The sequence below is a fragment of the Oenanthe melanoleuca genome, chromosome 11 (assembly GCF_029582105.1).
Source record: "Oenanthe melanoleuca isolate GR-GAL-2019-014 chromosome 11, OMel1.0, whole genome shotgun sequence".
In the NCBI taxonomy this organism is placed as follows: Eukaryota; Metazoa; Chordata; class Aves; order Passeriformes; family Muscicapidae; genus Oenanthe; species Oenanthe melanoleuca.
Window position 1 is genome coordinate 7,278,987 of NC_079345.1, and position 23,408 is coordinate 7,302,394.

At 46.7% G+C, this 23,408-nt stretch overlaps 2 protein-coding genes across 18 annotated transcripts in view; both read right to left on the reverse strand.

Annotated features, from left to right (window-relative positions):
• Window positions 1-14,809, reverse strand: part of CNOT1 (CCR4-NOT transcription complex subunit 1) — a 54,811-nt gene extending 40,002 nt beyond the window's left edge. For 7 of the 11 annotated variants that reach the window (XM_056500359.1, XM_056500360.1, XM_056500357.1 and 4 more), the window contains exons 1-9: window positions 14,686-14,808; window positions 8,979-9,255; window positions 5,148-5,255; window positions 4,369-4,467; window positions 3,806-3,874; window positions 3,651-3,705; window positions 3,082-3,285; window positions 1,549-1,717; window positions 225-351 (exon numbers count right to left, since the gene is read on the reverse strand). In XM_056500359.1, coding sequence (XP_056356334.1) covers window positions 225-351; window positions 1,549-1,717; window positions 3,082-3,285; window positions 3,651-3,705; window positions 3,806-3,874; window positions 4,369-4,467; window positions 5,148-5,255; window positions 8,979-9,080 — 933 coding nt within the window. In that variant the 5' untranslated portion in view covers window positions 9,081-9,255; window positions 14,686-14,808. Of the gene's footprint in view, window positions 1-224; window positions 352-1,548; window positions 1,718-3,081; window positions 3,286-3,650; window positions 3,706-3,805; window positions 3,875-4,368; window positions 4,468-5,147; window positions 5,256-8,978; window positions 9,256-14,685 lie in introns of all 11 variants that reach the window. The other 4 variants (XM_056500354.1, XM_056500352.1, XM_056500353.1 and 1 more) reach the window with 1 other exon arrangement.
• Window positions 14,810-15,769: 960 nt separating this feature from the next.
• On the reverse strand, window positions 15,770-23,323 carry SLC38A7 (solute carrier family 38 member 7). 7 transcript variants are annotated; one of them, XM_056500372.1, is made up of 12 exons: window positions 23,230-23,323; window positions 22,220-22,325; window positions 21,622-21,987; window positions 21,191-21,389; window positions 20,959-21,103; window positions 20,153-20,251; window positions 19,388-19,445; window positions 18,928-19,042; window positions 18,566-18,713; window positions 18,284-18,483; window positions 17,965-18,019; window positions 15,770-17,871 (listed from the first exon to the last, which is right to left on the reverse strand). In XM_056500372.1, the coding sequence occupies exons 3-12, from the start codon at window positions 21,886-21,888 to the stop codon at window positions 17,769-17,771; spliced, it is 1,389 nt and encodes a 462-aa protein (XP_056356347.1). In that variant the 5' UTR covers window positions 21,889-21,987; window positions 22,220-22,325; window positions 23,230-23,323; the 3' UTR covers window positions 15,770-17,768. The 7 variants fall into 7 exon arrangements, with proteins under 7 accessions (XP_056356347.1, XP_056356346.1, XP_056356352.1 ...); XM_056500371.1 differs by having other exon boundaries at window positions 22,220-22,452; XM_056500377.1 differs by having other exon boundaries at window positions 21,622-22,060; window positions 23,230-23,317.
• Between the last annotated feature and the right edge of the window lie 85 nt (window positions 23,324-23,408).

A 23,408-nucleotide genomic window follows, 5' to 3' on the forward strand; every position in this document is an offset into this window, starting at 1 on the left:
CTGGCTACAGAACTCCCTGTACTAGAAAGGTATGAACAGAAGTTCAGACTAGTAATGACATCACTTTGAGAATATTTAATTCATGAAAGTGTTACAGACATTTTCAGCAGAACAGTCAGAAGTACAAGTATTGAGTAATAAAAGAAATTCTTAAATTCCCAGAGGCCAGCATTTTAATTCCTGTTGCTGCTGAAATATAACCCCCAGCACAACAGGCCACTCACTTGTAATGGAATTCCGTCTGTCAATCCTGAATGAGTTCGAGCCATCATCCCCAAAACCCTGGCAACCTGGGCAGCCGTGACTTCCCGAACACCAAACTGCATGATTATGTTGCGACATTCTTCCACACTAAGATGCAACAAAACAGAGAGATCTTACAGGAAAGCAGGGTTCACTTGTAAGACTTCAGTCAAGTTAGTCAAATGATCCAACATAACAAAATTCCATGACAATCAAGAAGAAAAATTCAGAGGACAATCTGTGCAATTATTTCCATGAAATACACTGTGCCACATTTCCAGTTCAAAGCCAGGTGTACTGAAGTGACAGGGATGTCACAGATGTTTCACAGACTCTGCTGTGTCAAAGCAAAAGCACAGGGTAGGTTTAGCACTCTTCTTGGTTAAAAGCACTTCCCTATTGACCTGTGATACAGAGCTTCAAAGACTCAAGTTTTCTGCTACCTAAAAGCGAAGCAAAGGCTTTGAGAAGACACATTTCAAAATTCTGATGTGCACTTTTCAAAGGTAAGCTGTGAATGTTTGCCCTCCAACCTGATACAAACCAATGGCATTCCTGAGCAGAGGGCACCAGCAAAAAACCTCCCAGGAGACAACAGAAAAAACAAAGAGCAGATTCCTGAGTTTCAACTTCAGAAATGAAGGCTTTTTTTGCAATTTTTTTTCTTTTTGTGAACACTTTGTAACTAGGCCAGGAAGATTTATATAGCATGAGTATATAAACTGTTATATTAACATGCATGTGTTAGCAAAGGAAGTAATTCAGTATCTTCCAACACACAGTGTTTTTACCTCTTGGTTTAAACAGAAACTCATATTAATACCTTCAAAATTTCATCACCTCCCCAAAGTAATCAATAGTCTCTCCTGAAATATAACTCATTTAATTCTACCTTATTCTTCTTACAAAAAAGCAGGTTAGCTTCATTCTGAGGGCTAAGTTTTGCAAGAGCAAAGTTCTTCCAACACTCTAGTGGGATTTAGCTGGAATTTATGTCTACCCAGACTCCTTCATTTTCACTTAAAGAAGGGTGACAGTCAAATTCTTATGAAAACTTCACAAGCGATGTGGATCTTTTTATGTAGCATTTCTTACCATGACAAAATTCTACACTGTCCACAGGCACATAATACACATTAGAAAAATGCAAAATACAACCAGAATTCAAATAAATGACCTCATAACACTTGATAAGATTGTACTTATTTTAGTAGTTAGTGGACTTTACCTTTTACCTCAAGAAACAAGAAAGAAAACCATCACCACCTAAAATTACATGCTTGAAAATTATATTTTTCTACAGACCTTGCACAAAAGCCATAGCCAACTTCTTGCATGAAATCTGCCAGAGAACTCTCCATCATGGTTTTGGCTATCCCTCCAGAATCAGGCAGGATCCTGTCCATTAGAATGTCCCGTTTTTCAGGGTATAGAAGTGGTGCAAGCACCACGGGGCAACGCTCCTGGGGAAAATCTAAAGGCAAGAGTAATAAAGTGTCAAAACACCCAGAACACCAGGTTCATGTGAAATTATTCAAATTTCAAAATACTCAAAATTATTCCACTGCTGTGCTAGAGCTGGCCTGCTGCGGCAGAAAACCTGAGAGCGCCGATGCAGCATCCCTCCACCCCATTCTCAGTTATCAACTGGCACTGGAATATTCCTAAAGAATGTAGGCTAAACTAGGTTCATGCAGGTTCACTGCAGCTCTGCAGCTGCCCAAAAGGCCAGCAGCCATGCTGGTGTAAGCTCAGAACTAGACTGTCACTAACAGCAGCCATCCAAAAAAAGCACAGAGCAGAAAACAATACAGCAGTCCAGTAAAAGCCACTCCTTCAACTCAGGAAATATTAGGAAACAAAGGATCTGCTACCGAGTATACGAAATATAGTAAAACTAAGCAAGGCACTTGGGCATAAAGAGTAAATACTCATTTTTTCCTTCCTAGGAGGCGAAGTTTAAGAGAGATGAGTTATGAGAAACTCAGATCAGTAGATCAGAGTTCTGCTCACAGTGGAGAGCAGCAAAGACACCTTGTGGGTGGGCCTTCCTGAGACAGCACTGTTGACAGGTAACATCACACCCTCTAGGGCCAGAGAAGAGTTCCCAATAACACAAAGCAAAATGTCAGGAATTACACAAGTTAATGCACTAATTTTTATTAAAATACATATGAACTAAAAAGTCATGTTTAAAAAATTAGAATGAGTATTTTGCTCTTGTATAAATGGTAGCTTCCTCTACATCTGTGCAGAACCAAGGAGTGGGTTAAGTTCAATTATCATCTTGAGTCTAAATCCTCCCTAGTGCGGTAAGTTTACAGCAAATACTGGTTTTGGAAAGGATCAGACTACAATGGTAGCTTTCAGGAAATGAACCAGAGTTTAAGTCAGAAGCTCCTCCCTCACTGTGCTAGTGTTTCCTCGTGGATCTGCATCTAATATAATAAAACAATGCTTAAAATGCATCTGTTTGAAATGGCAATTTATGTTCCTTACTCTATAAGGGGGTTTTCAACTACAGTGCACTAAGCTGCTTTAATTAAATCCACAAATATCATGCCATACAAGCAACACAGACTTGAATATCCCTTACTCACTGTTTACTTATCAAAACTTTTCAAGAACATGAGACTACATTACTGCTCATTGAAGGGAAAACTGTACATTAGGACCCAATACCAGAACAGTGGTACTTTTCTGCCCGTTTAGAACCATGAAAATTTACCAAGTTCTAAGCCAGCAAGCTCCCCATCACTTCAGCACTCTGCACTGACAGCAAGTCATGAAAATCTCCAAGTCTGCATCTGGTCAGGCTTCCTGACCAGCACCACTTACCTCTACGTAATGTTTTGAGGAAAGCGTCAATCTGCTCCTGTCCTACCCCAAATGCTCCCTTCTGCCCAAAGAGGAGATGGGAGAGGAGAAGGTGCAGGACCTCTATTGCAATATCTTGGAAGCCACCTTCTTGATTTCCACTGACGTCCGCGTCAATGTAAGAGCGCAAAAGATCCGGGAGTTTCTGTTTGATAAACTGGGCAGCTTTTGGAAACAGAAGAAGTTAAGAGTCAAAACCTGGGATTCCGTTTTATTATGAGATTCATTTAGCTAGCTACCATTCTTTTTATTTGAGTTTGTTTACCACAAGCCACAACAGCTCAGATTTAAACAGAAATCTCAAACATCAGAACTCAAATATTAAGGGACAACTACAAGTTAAGATATGACAATATTCCAGTTTGATTCATTATCAAGCAAGTCATTAATGAAACAGTCTTTCAACTCCACACAAGATGACTTATCTATTGCCCCTCCCAATTGCACCACTAATTGCAAGATCAGGCACCCATCTACCAAGCACACTCCTGAAAAAGGCTGTGCCTGCTGCAGTACTTTAGAAAACTTACCAAAACCTCGCAGATCTGAGCTGAAAGAGTTCAGTAAAGCCAGACCAAAAATCACCTACAAACAAAAACAAACATTATAGTAAGGAGACCTCATCCTTTCTAACTAGCTAAGGAAAAAAAAAAAAAAAACATTTTTGAAATAAGTATTCACCTACCTCTTGAACTTTACTTAATTTGATGACTTTACTCAATTGGGCAAATAAATGGGGTGAAGGCTTTAGACTCTGAAACAGGTAAAAAGAATAACATGAAAGGTATTTTGGGATTAATCTCCTTTGCAATGTGTCAGACTATCCAGAGCCTATCTGCAAGCTTTAAATATTAGTAACTATTCTGCTGCTGGTTAACACAAAGCTTCTATGGCTAAATCCCTTTCCAGCTACTTTTGGATACATCTCATCTAAAGCTTCTTCCATATATCTCACTATTAAACCACTATCATGGCTTTTATATTGAAAGGAACAGAAGCACTGCTGATTTGTTTTGGTGCCATAAACAAGCCATGAAGTACCCATATCAGATAAAGTATTAAAAATTAAGTTTGCAGTCATTCTGAGTGACTAACTTACTTAGTTTAGCGAAAAAAAAAAACAACAAAACCATCAACCAGGCAAGCTCAGTTTTTGAAAATTTTACTACAAGGGTACACAAGGGAAAACTAGCTGACCAAATCAGTGCAGTTTCTGACACGGGGATCCCACTCAAGAAGCATACAAACCTTCTGATAGTGCAAGGGATTGTCAATGGCGTACGACAGCGTCGAGATAAAGTTTGGTTTTGTAATCAGCGACGCACACTCCTGGATCAGAAATTGAGTCTGAAAAGAACAAGGTAACTTGAAGACTCACAGTTTCATAACAGGACAATAAACCACTGTGCAATGTGTACAGAAAAACTAAAAGATACAGTACTTATGTAAGTGCCCAAATTCTCTCTAACATCAACTAGCTTCTTTTCATTCAAGCTTTCTTCAGGTTTGCTTTGCTTTTAAGACTGACAAAGTGATGAAACATTCTCCATCATATGTGAAATGTTTTACTTTCTGTAAATACCGTCACACATTTCAATAGACAGCCCAAGAGTATTTGATTCATGATAAAGAGCTAAAAAGTCTACAACAGAATTGCTTAAGGATGAAAACACACCAGCCAACAGACATAGTCAGCACCAGAAATGTCAGTTACTGGATTCGGACAAATTCTTAAAATACAAAGAAAGGCTTCAAACTAGAGCACTGCACGTGGTTTAAAAAGAGCATTTGTACTGATGCAACCTTTTTTTTTTCCAGATCAAGGGACTATAAGTCAGATATTAACAATTATCTTCTGATTTGAGGACTGGCAAAAAGTGCTTGCAGTTGAAAGGCCATATAACCAGAAAAGAAGTTTCTTTGAAGCTACTGCTTCTAACCTGCCTTTGTGCTTGATCTGGATGAAATCCCACCACAGATTTTTAAAAATCAGAACTAATAAACAAATGTGTTGGTGCAAACTGTACCTGATGAAAATCTTTGCCACTGCTTTTACCATCGCCACTGAAATCCACGTGCGAGAATAGACAGCGTAGTAAATGCCTGTCTGCCTCGGGACCGTGCCTATTCACAATCTGGAAAAAAGTATCAAAAAAACAGTCATTACAAAACAAGATCTGGATCTAGTACCATGGATACAGCAGTACTGCTAGTAGTTAAGTCATCTACAGTTTCAACAAAACTGCTATAAATGTTCCTTTTAATCAGTAACCTAGAAACCACATTGTTAACTGTATCTGCAAATAAGGACTATAAACAAAGACACCTAGACCTATGTCACCGACAGAGAAGCCATGCATTTCAGGGGTGGAACTCTTACAAAGCTAAGCAAAAAAGAGTTTTCAAGTCACCCTCAGGATTCTGCCAACAAAGCAGCCCAGTATCACACAGTCCATGGCCCCACTTTTTCCCAGAGCTGCAGTGCCTAACTCCGCAAGAACGCAGCCTTGGGACAGTACCTGTGCAATGGATGATCTGCATTTGCTGATTTACAACCCCTTTCGCTCATTACTAAACTTTAACAATATGACATTTTTGTTTGAATCCCCAACCATTTATCTTAAGTTTAACTCCTGGCTACAGACAGCTCATCAGCTTGTTGTCTGAAATAGCTCAAGACTGTTTCAGAACTTGCTCCTTTCTTTACAATCCAACCAAGCAGACAGCATTACCTGTTTTTAATAGAATCCATACTGTCAGAAATGTGAAGCCAATCAACAGCAGCTTGCCTCTTTGGCCAAACAGTAGAAGCTAATAACAAAGCCAACCTTCATCTACAGGCAACATTTTTCTCACTGTTTCCCCTTTTCTAGCTGCAGGAGAGATACAAATGTGCCAGCACAAACCAGCAGCTCTGCCCCTGCTCTGACTGCCTCCACCAAGCCCACTGCTTCACCCAACATGAATGCCCTTGCTTGCCAGTAGCTTCTTTGTGCAAAGAGACAAACAAGGTTGCTTTAGGCTCTGTCTGCTTGGGCTCTGATGTTTGATTGTTTTTATCTCAATTTTTCTACTGTTTTCTACTGACACTATGCTTCCCCTTCCCTCAGAGTCTGCTGATTCCAGTGGCTGCCAAGTTTTGTTCTGCTGGAAAGAAACTTCCAAGTCGAATCTAGCTCTGCTTCTTGACCAGAGGCTATAATATACATGCCTGTGGTATGTCAGTCCAGAGCAAACAGCCCAGCTGTGGCAACAGCTGGGCCTTTGAAGGCAGTCATACCCCAGGATCAAGAAGATGCTCAGATTGGTGTAAAAGGCAGCAAACCTGAATTGACAGCAAATTCTACTACCTAGCTCAGGCTTCAGAAAACAAGCAGTTTGTTTAGGCAATCCCAATCAAATACAAAGATTTGGATGTGGTAACAAGACTGACATAAAGCTGGATCAATTTCCTAAGGAGCTGCCTGGGGCTATGACCAAGGTGAATTCACCAAAGTAAACAGATGCCAAAGAAAACTGTAGGTACTGAAGCCATCCACACAACTAGCCTGCATCAGAAGTAGATTGCTTCCTTGCACTGAGGTATCTTCCAAAGGACAATAATTTGAAAATTTAACTTACAGAAAAGAAGGGAAGAGAAGGCTAAAAGTGCAGTGTATCATATTACAACTCTAACTACATTCACAAAAAAACTCTTCCAGAAAAGGGGGAATGAGAATAGCCAGTTTTCCTAAAGAAAGAGCTGAAAAAACCCTTTGTACTGGCAGCCTTGATACACATTTACATGACAGTGTATCCAGTCATGAAATCAAATCAAAAATACTAATTTTTTACTGCAGGGGTGACCAAACACTGACAGGGGCTGCCCAGAAAGGTTGTGGAGTACCCATCCTTGTTGGCACCCAAAAACTGCCCATATTCCTGGGCAACCCACTCTAAGTGGGCGAGCAAGAGGTTGGACCAGATGACCTTCACAGATCCCTTCCAACCTCAACCACTCTGTGATTCAGGATAAATCTTGAGCCATATGTACTTAGATTTATCAGGTAATATGTTTGAGCAAAAACAGGATTAGACAAAAAACAACTCTGTTTTTCTAGATTCAAAAAGTTTCGCTTTCCTAGATAAACTCATTTAGAAAGCCCCTTCCCCCCAACCATGCAGTTTCTCCTTAACACTTTACAGGAACGAGACCATAAAAACTCACTTCAGAGGAAGTCATGGTTTAGAATTTGTGTCTGACAAATGCATAAAGTATTTCTGAGATTTCTAAACATATACTCTATTTTTTAAGCATTATCTATATTAAATGACTACTGATAGAACATTTAAATTGGTTCCTCAAGCTTTGCCAGTGTTATACTTGAGTGATATATCTAAATATAAGCGTCATTTCGGTCAGTTAAGACAGGAACAACTCCGAGTATGAATTTCCACAATTCTACATGCTTAGATGTAGACTTTGTAAAATTGGGTGAATCATGCCAAAAATTTACCCCAGTATACCAAGAGACAGAGTTACAGCGCACATATTCTCTTAAGCTAAAGAAACATTGTATCAACAACTACAAAAGTAAAGCAATACCAGGAAAATAAAACTTAAAAAAAAAAGATGACAAGGAATTAAGATTTTAGGAATTTAGCCTTGAAATTCTAGATCTGCTTTATAACCAAACACAATCTAGCCATTTCCACAAATCAGGTCCCAATCTCCCACCCCTCTCACCACAGTGAGACTAAGAGGTCTGCTGAAGGGTAAGGAACAATCTGTCCCTGCTTTAGAGAGCTATGCTCCAAGTGAATAGCAGATCGACCATATCTTCTCACAAATCTAGTCATACTTCAGTCATACCTTGCTGCAAAAACCATCTGTTGAAACTAACAGTGATCAAAAGGACAGCAACATCCCATACCAGCCCCTGAACTTGCAAAAACATGAGAAAGTTACAATAGTTACAAGAAACCTATTCCATCTTACATTTAAAGCCAATAATGCTGGAATCACTCTCCTCTCACCTTGAGATAAGCAATGAATGCACTTTTAAAGACATAAAATGTTACAGAAACTCACTGCTTAAGCCCTCTGGCCTTCTAATCTGATTGCTGCAGGATTGCACTGCTGCAGGAAAAAAACCTCAACATTAAGTGGCTCAGCTGTCTGCTGGGAACTGAACTAAACCAGTTTCTAAAACTAGCTCAGTAGCATTCACTTCCTCCTAAGCACTCCTCTGCAGATAATGCTTTTCAGTCCACCCTGCAAGTCAGAGCTATTTTTAAAAAGGTCAGTTAAAACAGAATTCTTGCCCAGATCACAGATATTTGGGTCTCAACACAAAGTTACTCTGCCTGCCTTCTGAAAACCCAGGGCCAAGACAGTCAGCTTGGCTTCACGACCAAGCCATGAGTCACTGAATGAAAAGAGGAAAAAAAACTTCCATCAAGGGAGGAGAGAGCATTCAGAGGTAAATTACAACATACTCAGGCTTTCAGTGCAACAACTCTGAACACTGAACGTATAAGTTTTCCTCCCCTCCCCAATCTCTGCTCTACTGAATGCCCAAAAGTGGAAAGATTTAACCTGGAGAAGGTAGGAAAGCTTTTCATACCACCCCTGAGGAGCAGCAGTTAATCCTGATATTCAACTACAAAGTTAATACCGGTCTCAGCTCTGAGCTGTATTCCATGACTTGGCAGATGAACCAGCAAGAGTGCCAGACACACCCTGCAATTCCCAACACCACAGAAAATAGCAAACAGTAACATACACAAGAGCACCACAGAGTACAAATGCAAACAAGAAGAGAAACTCCAGATGTTGCTTCAGAATTTATTTTGTAGCACCGTATCACTTTACTCACGTGCTGTATTTCCTGCTGGCTGGCTCGGTAGTTTTTCTTGGTTAAATTGTCCACCAGGTAGCTGATTTGAGACAAGGCCAGCGAGAGCGAGTCAAGATTCATTGCTGGTTGGGGCGGAAGCAGGCGGCCGAGCCCGGCGCAAAATCACCATTATTCCCCTTTAGTCACCTCAGAGACAGGTCAATTTTTTTTCCCCCAATGAGCCTGTATCTGTTTCTGTGTTATTTGCTTCAGCTCTTCTTTCTCAGTTGTCTTTGTCTGTTCTGAAACATGGCACCTGGAAAACAATATTAAATTAGATTTAAATTCTGTAGCAACATCACATAACTATGTTCACAAGAAAAACAAAGTAGTGTTAAGTTTTCACAACACAAGCTCAGTTATTTTTAAACTACCTGACCACTTTTGTTTCTGCATTTTGCAATCTGAAAGAGCCAGCAAACAGTCAGAATAATGATTTTCAGCACCATGAGGAATAAGAAAATGAGATGAATAATGAATTAGACACCACACAGCAACAATCCGAGGTCAGAATCCTTCAAAGCATCAATCATAAATTAATATAAAAACCACACTTTTACCATCTCTGCTATATTTTGCCTCAGTACATCCAGGCAGTATTGCCTCAACCCTCTACACCAAAACAAGCAATTGTGAATGAGCAACATAAAAGAACTGCAGTAAACTAACCTTAACATTTGGCTTATACTGAAACAGCTTTCCAGTGAGCTACAACAGCAGAGCTTGCCAGCTTAATAAATTTCTATGACAACACAAAACTTGGCACTTGACATCTCATCTGTTAAATTACAGATTGCCAGTATGACAAAATTGCATCCCAAAGCAAGTCCTGCATATCCAACAGCGTGGGGAGCCTCAAACGAAGCCTCAAGCTGCTCTGAGAAGCAGCACTATGCATTTTCAGAGGAAGAATCAAGCTGGACAGAATCACTGCTTGCAAGTTCTACCTATCGAAACACAAAGGTCACTGGGCTTCATGCCAAGAGTCTGAAGATCCCTTTTTCAGAACAAAAACTACTGCTTTGCTGTCTTGGCTCCATGGCAAATCCCACCAGGACAGGATTCCTGCCTCATGAAGGAAATGGATGGCTCGGGTGATGTGTTTGCCTGGCACGCGGAACTGGGGGCAAACCCGTCCAGGGAGCATTCCTGCAGCAGCACAGCTCAGCGTGCGAGGCCTCCTCCTGCCAGCACCCAACAGCAGCAGCACACAGGAAGCTGAACAGGCTGTGTTGGGTGCAAACAGAACTCTTCTCATCTCCCTTCATACAAAGGTCTTCACTTGCTTACACTTGGAACCATACCTTATTTAACATCTTCAAAACATCAGGAAAAAAAAATGCTATCAGAGGCAATGAAGACCATTCTGCTCTTTGAAAAAGTTTATTATATTACACAAATACATGGGTAAATTATTTGTAAGAAAAGTCATATCAACTTTCAGACTTTCCTTAAGCCACAGAAAACCCTGACTACTCAATGAAGGTATGCACAATCCTTCTTATGCAATAAAACCTACATCTCACGAATAACAAATTTTCAAGTAGTAATACTGAAAGCATTCTTCAATGACAAGGCAGTTAGTCTCTGAAAGAACTTCAGGGTATGTCTAAAACTGCAATGAAAAGAATTACAAAAAACTTCCATTTCTTTTTAGTACATCTGACAAGCTAGAATTCATTATCTTTATATATAAAGGTTTAAAAGACCACTGACTGTGGAACATTTAGAAGGAAGGACTGGCATAAAAGTTCAAAAAGATTTCTCAGTAGTAAAGTACCTGAGTTTTAAAAATTTTTTTTAGATAACCTTTAAATTCCTCTTTTGGAATAACCTAGAAAAGGCCACTGGCTTTGGCAAGTACACACGCCTTCCAAGACAATCTTACTGGCAGTGTTTAACATACATCACCAATATAAAGCTTTTGAAAAAGCATTTGTTAAAAATCAAGCACACAGACCTCAGCACAGTACTTGCAGTTACTAAAACCAGCAGTCAGCAAGGGGAATTCAGTCCCATCAGAGCACCAGATTACAAAAACCAGCCTGGAGAACGGCCTAGAGGACATAACACAAAACTTCAACTTGACCAATTTTTAAGGCAATAACAGAATTTCAGAGTTTGCCTTTCAGGTCCCTAGGAAGAAAAACGACATTTTTCTGGGCATTTTTCCTCATACCAATACAAACAGCACAGTAATCACACCTACTCCACCTAAAACTCAGGGGTTTTACTACTGAAATTCTCAAGCTGGGCTCAAGTCTCCCTGCTGCCATATAACTGCCTGCAGAGCAGGAACACTGACCATCCCACCCTCCTATTAGCAACCCTGTTGTCTCCCAAGAAAGCAGGGAATGCTTTGATTGCAGGGAGGCAAAACAAGCTTTGCCACCTTCCAACTGCAAAACCCAGCAGTGCCACTGGACAATCCAAGCTGGAGGCAAAATGGGATTTTTCTTTTCAGGGAAGCCTCTCAAGGAAGAGCCTGAGCAAACACGGAGACCCAAGGAAGGAACACAATAGCTGAGGAAACAGCTTCCTACTTATGTTCTAAACATATGGTTTGCACCGTGTGTATCCTGACACAGCAAACCCTGACAGCTCCCACGGACACAACATTAACAGCACTTCAGAGGTTCAAATGATGCAACCTAACTCAGGAGAGTACAGATTTACCAAGGGAGCCTTGCCTGCAAAGCAGAACTGCACAGGTGCCTCTTTGGCCATTCAGAGCAAGGCTAAAATTCAATTACTACAGTACTGATTAAGAAAGCTATGAATGCTATGTGAAGCAGACTTTATTTTTAGATCCATATATCCTTAGTGGGAATGAATCTCCCTACACTGGCCTCAACAATTCAGGAAGCTTTCAGTTCATGGGATAAACCTGCCAGGTTCAGACAAGTCAGGCCTCAGCTACAGGAGTTTATAAAAAAAAAAATCAGATTACCTCCAAAATTAGATACTTTCAGTCACAGATCCTATGATACAGTAATGGATTAAGACCATACCCAACACGAGACTCAGGAGCTCTTACAATATTACTATTTTATATTGCACAACAGAACCCATTTTAAAGAGATGAAAAATATTTACCAAATTCTACAGCACTACACCCTGACACTTCCTAGGGAAAACAACAGCCCATCAGCAGAAAACATTTGGCATCTATTTCAGTAGATCTTTTTTCAAGAGCAGAATTCTGTTGGATTAAAATATAAATGAAATAGAATTTCAGGCAAGAATCCAAAAATCACAAAATAGAGAAGGCCAATATGAAACCACCCATCAGGTGTGACCAAAGACACACACTATTAACCAGAAATCATTAGAGAGTAAAACTAAGTCTTGATCCTGAGGTTGGCAAACCTGAAGTCTTCCACAAATTCAGAAACACCCTTCCAAAGAAAATAATTTCAAAATTACTTAAAGCTAACTTTGGAACTTTTTTCAGAATTTTGCAAGAGTAACTACTCCCACTGGATTTCAAGAGTTGTATGATTTCAGGGCACACATGCTGCATGTGGAGGATAAAATAGATCAAGTGACACAAGCACCAATGTGTTTGCTGATTAGGTTCTAAACTCCTGCCACAAAACTGCACATAAAACATGCTAAAGGGACCACTGTTAAATCTGCTCTCCAGAACAGTCCTTTACCCTCTTTTTAAACCCATGAACAAATACAAAACATGGAAAAGCAGCACATCTCTCTGAAGGCTAACACTGGGAACAATTCAAGGGAGAAAGGTGGTTTTGAAACATACTATATTTTATATTTCAGGATGTCAACCACTTTGAAATCTACTGAAAAAAAACAACACAATGTGGAAGTCACATCAGCAGTAAAATAAGCTGCAGCCAATTCCAGTAAAGTGGTCACAAAGGTGATTAGAAACCATAACTTTAGTTTACAGACTGTGGCTGAACCAAGCACATATGTTGTTCCTTCCTATACACTCAGGCCAGTGAAGCTGCAGTTTGGAATCTACCTCAAACACATGAGATATGCATCAATCGTGACACAGCTGCTTCAGGCATTTTCACATCTCAACCTGGACTGTTAAAAAAAACCCCAAGAAACTCTCACTTCCCAGTTCTCCTGCAGACAAGCACTGCAGAGTAAAGTTTCTGCTGCAGGGAAGAAAAGAAGGGACTTGTTATCAAATGCTTCATGGTTTTTTACTATCTAAAATGTGTTTTAAAACAGCTAAATGCTATTTCAAAAGTCAAAGGAAAACAGAAGTATTGATACATCAGGGATGTTGATGGAACAAAAGAGAAACCTGGCTAAAATAGCGATGGCCTCAACCATGATGCTCAGTGATAACAATTTCCAGCACGATTTAGTTATGCTCCATCACAGGAACACAAAACAGTACTGTCCTCTATTACTAAGTTATGTTTCCACAGTTTCTCTTCCACTTACTCAGCTGAACACTAAGAGTGGCCATTTCAGCATAAATCAAAAACCTAGGAGCACTATATAAGATAAACACGATAAGGTATTTGTCTCCAAAGAAGAGACACAGGTAGGCAGCAAACTGGCTGTGTGTTTGTAGACATCAGGCCAACAGCATCAACAACTAAGAGTGAACTTAAAAGCAAAAGGGCTGAAAGAATCAAAACAAACATGGAAAGGACAGACCAGTCTACTACCAACTAAGTTTGTTTCCTGTTTATAAGAGAGTCACGCCACTTGGACTCACCCTGCCCATAAATTTAGTCAAAGAAGTTACCTTAGAAACAGGAATCACTTGGGTACACTAAGAATAATGATTTGTCAGAGTCACACCTGTTTTGTTACCTGCTTAAAAAAAAGTTCCTGAAAGCAGTTGCTTCCTTGCAACAAGTGGGATTCAGAAACAATCTGAGTACATAATGAACCAACAGACTAGTGTTGTATTTTTAGTATTACCCCGTTTCTGTCGCAAATACTGTCTCAACTGTGTGTGGTTTGTTGAAATTAAACGATGAGTACTCAATGGCCTTCCTGTATAAGGAGTAAACGGCACTAATCCAAATTAGAAAACTATTGAAAAGAAGCTCTTGTACCGATAACAGCATTTGTCGGAACACCCAACTGTTGCTATTTCTAGTTTAGAATTATACAAGTCAATTTCACAGGGCAGAGTTTTCTTAACTGGAGGACAGCACTGAGAAGGATTTCTCTCCTGAGGTCTGAAAAAAGGTCATGTCACTTTCTCCGTATTTTCTGCGGGCAAGTCACAACAACACCGATCTCCTACGGAGGCCGCCGAGCCCGGCCGGGGCAGGCCTGGCCCGGCCCGGAGTCCTCAAAGCTCCACCTGTCACCACTGGCGTTACACAAGCCAAGGGGAAGACATGAGCACAGCTCCAGAGCTGGCGGTTTCCCCGCCACCGAACAGGGAACACCCGCGGCTCCCGGCCCGGACCCTGCAGAGTTCCTTCTATCGCTCAGGGGCGGCCACAGGACCGAGGAGTAAGGGGGGAAAGGGCTCGGGTCCCACCGCTGCCTCTCGCACACCCCTGAGGGCGGCCCGGCCGGGCGGGTGCCTCAGCCGGCCCCGCTGCCCCCAGCGTAAACCGGCCCGGCCCCGCTGCCTCCGGCCCCGTCCCCGCTGCGACTCCCCCCGCCCCGAAGCCCACAGTGCCCCCAAACCCCCCAGAGCTCTCCCCCGGAGCAGGGCGGGCGCCGCTCCCACCTCGGCGGTGTCGTGAGGGCCGGGCCGGGGCCGCTCGCGCGCTTCTCTCGCGCCGCCGCCGTTCCGATACAAAATGGCGGATGGGGTCGCGCGCTCGCGCCGCGGCCTTTCCCCTCCCCCGTCCTCTCGCGGGGGGGGACGCGGGGGGAGCGGAGGGGCGGAATGCGCGGGGAGCTGCCGCGCCCCCGCGGAAGGGCCTTCGCCCAATCAGAGTGCGGGGCCGCCTGAGAGCTGGCCAATCAGCGCCGTGCGACCTCGGGGGAGGGCGTTCTGCCGCCCTCCGCGGGGACCCTGGGCCGCGCGCCATTGGCCGGGAGGGGCCGAAATCCTTCCTACTCTCTCAGCCAATCAGAGCGCCGTAGCCCTCTCGGCCTGCGCGTGCGCACCGACGGCCAACCCTCGCTGCCGAGGCCGGCCAAAGAGCGAGGAGCGCCGCGCGGGGCGGGACGGGAAGGGGAAGCGGCGGGCGGTGCCAAAGGGCGCGCGGAGTCATGGCGGAGGGGTGGGTGCCCCGCTCCGAGTGGTGCGGCCCGCCCCGTTTTCCCTCGCCTCGCTGTTTCTTACCCCCCGACGGTGGTACAATCCAGGAACTGTTTCGCGCACCGCGCAGTGGTACTGGCCCCTGAATTGGCGTCCCCTCCCCGCGCCGCCTTGGTACGGCCCAGGCGCTTCTCCCCCACAACATGGTGGCTGTGGGTCCCTTAGAGCGCCTGGGGCGGGTTTTCCTTTCGAAGGAAATCCTTTCTCTGTTTGCACCCTCCCGGACGGCCAGCCTCAGCCCCGAAGAGGAAACTCCCTTCAGTTCCTTCTCGCCCTCTCAGCCACACCACGCCCGCCTGCCGGGCCTGAGGGGCGACATTGGGGTGCCACACCAGGACCGGGCCCCACAGAGCCTCCCCTAGCATCCCCCGGCCCTGGGCAGGAAAACACCCCAGAGGATGAGGGCCTGAGGAAGGCTGTGGGACTTCCCAATTCCACACCATCCATGCCAAAGCTCCGAGAGCTGGAATGCCATTTCAGGGCTTCATCCCTGTATCCCACCCGGGAGCATCTCCCACAGAAACCACCTCGTGCTGGCCTGACACACGCATCACAATGTCACTTTTATTTAGTTGAGTTCCTTCCACTTCCTGCATGTACAAAATACATGTTAAAAGGCCAGTGTTTGTAAACAGGGGAGCAGTAAGGCAAACAGGAATGGCCACAGAACCTCCAGACCTGCCCTGCCCTCAGCCACAGGGACACTGTGGGGGCACCGAGGGAGCCCAGGTGTTTCCCAGGTGACATGTGACACTGTGTCGTCCTCCACTTCAGACAAGGGACCTCCTTGTGCCTAGCACACCTTCAGGAAAGCCACGGCCACAAGAGCCACCAGGTACCAAACATTTTCATCTTCGTGCAGGGTGGGCACTGGAAGGCATTTTGGCACTGGCATCTGCTGAGCATCCCTGCTGGGCTCCATGGGAGGTAGCTCTGTGCTCCCCACATCCAGGATAACTGGACATCTTCTTCATGTCAAAGGGTCCCCAAGTCCCAGCTCCTGCTCACAGGCAGGAATCTGGCAAAACGGCTTGGGGCACAGCCAGTGCCATACAAGTAGAGTTTGGTGGAGCCTGGTTTTGTCAAAAGATGAGGGCACAGATGCTGGAAATCCCTTGGGAGAGATAGGAGGGATCTGTGCCTTCACAGCATCTCTCAAACATTCCTGCTATGCTTGGGGCTTTTCTTCCTCCTCCTCCATCTGGGTCTCCCTGTCCCAAGCAGCAATAAGGAGGTCCCCATTTACACGCAGTGTTAGTAAGGAAAGAGCATTTCCATGTGGGGAAGTACCCATGTGCTGTTGCCCCTCCTGCAGCCACTGGCTGCAGCAGGAGAGAGCCAGGTTGAGAAGTATAGGAGCACAAGCCATGGTTCTTCTTCTTACCACAGCAGCCTGTGCTGTTTCCAGAAGATGCAGGAGGTGCAGGGCCAAGTTTTGCACAAATTTGGGCTGAACCCTCGTCACAGATGCATCAACAGCTACACCTGAATTCCTCCTTCCCCAAAGGTTTTAGAAGCCAAACAAGACAAAAAGAAACTCAAAGACAGAACAAGAGAACTTTGCTGTTGAGGTTTAACACCCCTAACCAAATCTGCAGCTGGGGGAACTGATCAACCCAAAAAAAGCAGGAATGAAACTATCATCTAGACAGGTAACAGAGGGACAGCCCAGAGCAACACCAGCCATAGAGAATGTAAATGACCAAGAGAACAATATAAAACAAATTAATACTGACTGCTTTATCCCAAAAGCATCTCTTAAAACCTGGTCCAGTCCCATTTCCTTGTCCTGGAAGAACGGGATTGTAAATCTGGAGAAGAGCTTTGCTCTACTGTAGTGTCTTGAGTAGGTCGATGCAGTCATAGCAGCTTCTCTACTGAGTGAGCAACGCCTGGCAAGGAAAACATTGCACTGGCATGTCTCTACCCCACAGTCATTCTGATCCTCAAAAGAAAAAACCCAAACAGGCTGAAGGCAACCCTTTGTAACACAAAGTGTGGCCCCAGGCAGAGGGAGATGTGAGATAGGGGCAAGAGACCAGCAGGAAACCAGAGTTCAAACCAAAAATTGACACAGAATAGGACTTTGGGGTGTCTCCCTGTCTGATAAACATAATTACTATTTCCCTTTATGCAGAAGATTGCTTCCCGCTCCAAAATTAGGAGAAGGAGTTTTAGCTGTGGAGAGGAGCTCCACCAGCACAAGGGTGCACAGATGAGAGCAGCATGGCTTTGCAAACCCCAGCCATAACCTGTTAGTGATGTCTGCCCCAAGGGACAGAAAGAGCTTGCCCTGGATGACAGGTCACCTTGTAGTGTTGCTCTGGCTTCACCAGGGAGCCAGGGCTGAGAGAAGCCTGACTGCCTGGTGCCTTAAGACAATGAGATACAAACCAACACAGGGCTTGTTCAGCCAAGCCCCAAGTCACAACGGCTCTCTTGGATCTTCCCAACAAACCAAAATGTTTTCTTCCCACTTCCCTTTGGTCCTAGGGGAAATCTCCATCCCCTCAGCAGCAGCAGTGCAGATGAGCCTGGAGAAGTCAGGCTGTAAGATCCACAAAGATCGCATTGGCAGTGGTCTGTCCAAAGATGAAGGCTCCAAGGGTGACCATGAACACCCCATAGCTGACCTGGGCCCACCAGCTGTGGATGCAGGAGGACAGGGCATATTTAGAAGGGTCCTTCACCCCACTATCCACAGGGGAATGGGGGAGAGGGGAGCCACACTTCAGTTACCTGATTGCCCTGGTTTCTTGGATCTCGGAGAGCTTGGCTTGAATCAGACAGAGCCCTGAAAGGCAGGGGAGACAAATTAGAACCCAATGAGGACTGTCCACTGGGGACTGAACAGACACTCCATGAAACAGGGAGCTGTACTACTTGTTACAGAGCACCAAGTTCAGCCAAAATAGTTGGGCTGCTGACTGACCTCACACCACGTTTTTGTCCTCCTCTAAAAATCTCCTGATTCCTGTGCTTTCATCCTGCCCCTCCCTCTTTGAGATAGAAGGCCATGAGACCTTTGTCAACCCCTGAGCAGCTCAGGATGCCTTACCTGGGAAGACAAAGATGAAGCAGGCAGCCAAGCCCCCAATGACAGAGATGACTTTGCCAATATCAGGGATGAAAAGAGCCAGGAGGAGTGTCAGCAGGAACCAGCTGATGGTCTGAAGCAGACGTCTCCTCCGCTCCCGAACCACGTCCTCCTCCACTGTTATCCCGGTATAGCGGAGCCAGAGACCCTCCAAGACAGCCCTGTGGGCACAGACCCAGCATAGAGGGGTTTCCTCATGCTGCTCCTCCTTCCCACACCAGCCCCATCTCTCCCAGTGCTCACCGGCCACAGAAGTGCAGGATGGGGTAGGACGTCAGCACACAGAGGATGATGAAAGCCCGGGCAAGGGCAACAGGGATGTCATTAGAGGGGTAGGACATCAAGACATCCTGCTCAACGCCAGTTCCAAAGGTTAGGAAGCCACAGATGCCTGCCAGGAAGGGAGCAGTCAGCAGGGGACAGGGACAAATCTGAACATCAGTTTGGAGTACCAGATTTGGATGAATATGGCAGAGAGCACATTGCAGAGGTGTTTGATGGACTCTTCTCCCTCTGACCCTTGCTGACCAGAGGGTCCCTGCCCTCCTGAAGCTCACAGCCACTCCAAGGATTGTGCCACACTCACACGGTGTCCCCTCACTTACCTGTGCCTGTGTAGACAAAGAGAGCAATCACCATGGCTGCTGTCACCACTGTCCCCCAGGTCTTCACTTCTGGCTGCTTCATGCTGTTAAAGACGGGCACGCTGCTCACATGGCACTGCCAGGACACAGAGACAGGGGGGATACATGATGGGCTGAACCACATGGCATCCTACTCGTGATAATCCACGTTTGTTTTGATATCGTGATCCCCCAGGTTTGTCACTGGAGAAGGAAAGGAGGGGGGATAGGCTGCCCTGCACATCCTAGTTGGGGTAAAATGGATCCATCTCCATCCAGAGGTGGTGAGATGTTAAAAAGGCTTCAGCCTCCTTGCAAAGCTGTGCAGTGAGCACACAGGCAGAGTTTCAGCCAATCACCCAGCCAATCACACAGGCAGGGTTTTAGTCTGCCACCCAAGCAACCTCAGGATGGAAGGGGAATGCCAAGCTCATGGCCTTACCTGGAACCCAAAACAGATGGTGGGCATGGCATTGAAGACAGCTGTCCAGGTGGAGGGGCTGGCAGGAGAGAAACACCCATCAGTCAGACCAGAATTCCCTGTGAGCCCCATCCAGTGCCCCAGGGAGTGAGCTGGAAGTGCTCAGTGTATTTGTTGTTACTGCATCCCCCCACCCAGGATGATGCCATTGCATGGAATGAGGTTTTCCTGGGACCAGGATCTTTCACTGAGACAGAAACAGCCAAACCCAAGCATACAAAAGTAAAAGTATCAGTAAAAAATAACACTCTAGTTGGGCAGTGCAAAAAACTGACCTAATCTTTGCTCTGCCATAAAATTTCTGCACTGGATCCAAAAATATATACTGTGAGGAAGGGAATAAGCCACAGTGGTTGTGCTGCCCAAGGAAATAACCAAAATCATCCAAATATAGACACAGCCCTTGTTGCTGGGTGAGCACAAGCATGGAACAGGGAATCCAGGGCCTGGATATGTGAGAGAAAAAAGCCCATCAGGGCTCATCAAAACCTGCAATGGAGCCGTGGGACCTTTAAGAGGTTCTTTCCTCCTCTTCACCCCCTGCTCCTCTGAAATGCAGAGATGCAGCCACTTGGGAGCTTCTGGCAGCAACATGCAGAGTCCCCCAGGACCATGATGGGACTGATGAAAGATTCATCCCCAGCCTCTGCAGCCCTTGGTCCCACAGCCCTGCCTGGCTCTGCAGTGCTGTGATGGCACTGACAGCATCGTGCCTCTTGCTCTCACCTGGTGGGGATCTCCACAGGCACCAGCTCTTTATCAGGCCAGATGTACTTGATGATAATGACTGCTGTGACATACCATGTGCCAACCACACTGAGGGAGCTGTGAGAGGGGATAGGAGGCTGTGAGTGCTTTGCTGCCCCACTTCATGGAGGGTCTCGTCCCAGCCTCTCCATCTCCATCTTTTGCCCTGCACAGCCCAGGCTACCCACCCCCCGCCTATCAGACCCATTTTTGCTCTCCCTTCCTATGGGAATGTGCCAGGAAATGTCACCTGCTGTCCCCCAAGCAGATACAAACACAATTCTGTTGCATTTGGGAGTTGTCCCATGCTTCTGTGAGTGGCAAACCTGCCAGACTTGGGTTTTGGGCTGGAGAAAGAGGTGAGTGTTGAAGCAATGACACTCCTTGGTGCCCCTGGTCCAGCTCCAGCAGCCAGGTCACACCAAGATTCTTGGTGGAGCAGGGCTGGCCTGCAGACCACCCGGCCTAGGGACACTTCTCCTTTCTGCTGGATTTCCAGCTCCAAATATAGGAGACAATGCAATTGAAAGCAGCATTCCCTGCTTCCTCCAGCATGCAGAAGGGAGGGACACAAGCCCTGAAGTACGGCACTGTGGCTTCATGGTCCTCAGCCGTTCCTCTGCTTCCCAGATGGGGAAACTGAGGCATGGGAAAACAGAGGGTGAGTGGGCATATATAGCACTAGAACCACAGCATGTTCCAGCCCCTGTCCTCTGCAGTTGTGCTTAGGTGGGTGCTGGCTGGCCCACCCCAACTCCCAGCCCCAGAGGGCTCTTCCCACCCACCTGGCATATTTTTGGAAGCCAATCTCTTTGGGGATGGAGAGGGGCAGGATGAGGAGGAAGGCGGTGATGCTGATGGTGAACTTGCGGTCTGTGTACCAGCGGCTGCTCCCAACTTCCTCAGGCTCCTTAACCAGAGCAGCAATGACTGTGGGGACAACCAAGATGCTCAGGCTGGCCCTTGCAGCTGAAGGGACAACAGCTGGTTATTATTTGCTCCTTGGGACGCACTTACTCTTGTCCTCCTGGTCTCCAATGATGATGAGGAAGGCGATGCAGGTGCCAAAGGTGTAGACAGCGATGGCCACCTCGCACAGCACACCAGGTACCTTCCCACAGACAGCCCACACAACCTCCTGGTAGGTGCGCTCATTGCTGGCCTGTGAGCAGTACGCCAGGATGACCAAGCCTCCAATGATGAAGATCAGCATGCACTGGGATGGGAGAGAAACAGAGACAGAACACTGAGACAACAATATGACAATGTCCCCCGAGCCACCCCAGGCAGCCACCCCTGAATACAATGAGCATCTCTGGTGCACCTCCTCCAAAAGAGCTTCCTCCTAGGAGTCTGGTCCTCCCCAAGCCCTTTCTAGGGCACCACATGTCCCTCCCATGCACTCTTCCATGGTGGGACACGGGACTGTCCCTTCCCCATTCTCTCACCATCTGCAGGGCGATGCCTGCAGCCACACCGCCAGCCATGCTGAAGGCAGCAGGGAAGTTGAGCAGCCCAGCCCCGAGGGCAGCGTTGACCACAATGAAGACAGCTCCCAGAGCCGATGTGCTCCCCAGACCGTTTCCTTGGCTCTCTGAATTTTTGGGCACCGTCTCCACGCTGGGGCTCTGCAGGAGCCTGGCCCGTTCGCCAGCATCGTCGCTCCACTCCCAATCCTTGTAGTCACTGTTGATGCTCCCAGTACCCTGAGCCATTGTCCCTCCGCAGGTGGCACACGCCACGTCCCACTAGTGGTCCTGCACCAGGCTCAGCTGGGCACCTCGAGGAGGGTCCTCAGCCAGCACTGGCTCCATCTGGCAGGAAGGAAAGCAAACAAACAGGCTGGAATGCTGCAACAGTGCCTGGGAGTCAGGCACTTCCCTACTCCTGCAAGGGGATGAAGAATGACACTGCAAATTGTTAGTTAAATTATGTTAAGAGGGGCAACCTAGGCATCGGGGGGGGCACAGGGGAACTGAGTTCACTGGGTCTTAGCTTGAGGGGGTCACAGCACACACACACCAGCAGAGATATAGCAGAACTCACCTCTTGTCCCTTAAATCCAGGGAGAGGACACAACTGCTCTTGGATGGGGGACTGAGCCCTGGCTGTGGGGCTGAGGAGATGCAGCTTCACAGCAGGACTCGCCTTTCTGTGGGCAGGAGACCCAGTGTCATAGCTCACTTCCCGATTTCCAACCCTAATTTCTGCAAGCTCTGCAAGAGCGACTGTGCACGTGCTCCTGAGTAAAGGGCAAGCCAGGGCTCAACAGGAATGACCTGTATGCAGCAGAAATACTGTGTCAACAGGAAAAGCAGGACTGGCCCCTTCCAGTGTACCCCCAGGGCGACAACCAGCAGAAGATGGTGTCTCAGATGCTTTTGGATTTGAAGATCCAATGTTTCAAGCATCATAGCCCTTAGGGGCTGGAAAGTCCAAATCTCATCCCAGTACCTCCAAGCTGGAGGAGATCGACCCTCACAACCTGGCAGGATTTTTCAGGAATCTACACGACCATAAGAAATCTCTTTTCAATGAAATATGGTTTTTATTCCTGGAGGACATCTACAGAGACTTCCTGCCCAGCTCACTCCTTGCTGCTGAGCTATTTAAACTCTGTGCTTGTGCTATGAATCCTCTGTAAAGATTTCTGGGGAAGGGGAGGAAGGGCCGCCCTGTACCCCGTGGGTAGGAGCGTGGAGGGACATGCCGGTGGGTCCGCGTGGGCTGAAGTTCCCACCCGGCCGAGGATGCTGCAGGGGGTCGATGCTTCTCCCATGGCCTGGGGGAAGATGCTGGAGGGCGTCCTTTCCCTCCAGGCAAAGCCGCCATGCTCTGGCAGCCAGAAACCCCGAGAGCAGGCGCTTCACCGAGGGTGACTCGACAGACCCGCAGTCCCGGTCGGCCCCGGCGGCGCCCCCCGCCCGGAGGAGCGAGGCCTGGAGCCCGTGACGGTCAGCCCGCGTTCGCAGGGCATGCACAGACTCCTGCCCTAGCCGGTCGCTGGGCTCCCCGAGCGTGTCCCCCCGGTCTGTCCGTGTCCCGACCCCACTCACCAGGCGGGGAGTGCGCCCCGCTCCGCTCCCTTCGGCCCCGGCCCCAGCCCGGCTGAGCTCGGCGGCAGCGGCGGCGCGGCTGCGGCTCCGCCCTGCCCGCTGCACGCCGGGGGTTGTAGTCCAGCCCCGGAGGCGGGGGAACATCAGCGGAGAGGAAACATCCCCCTTCGGGCATCCCT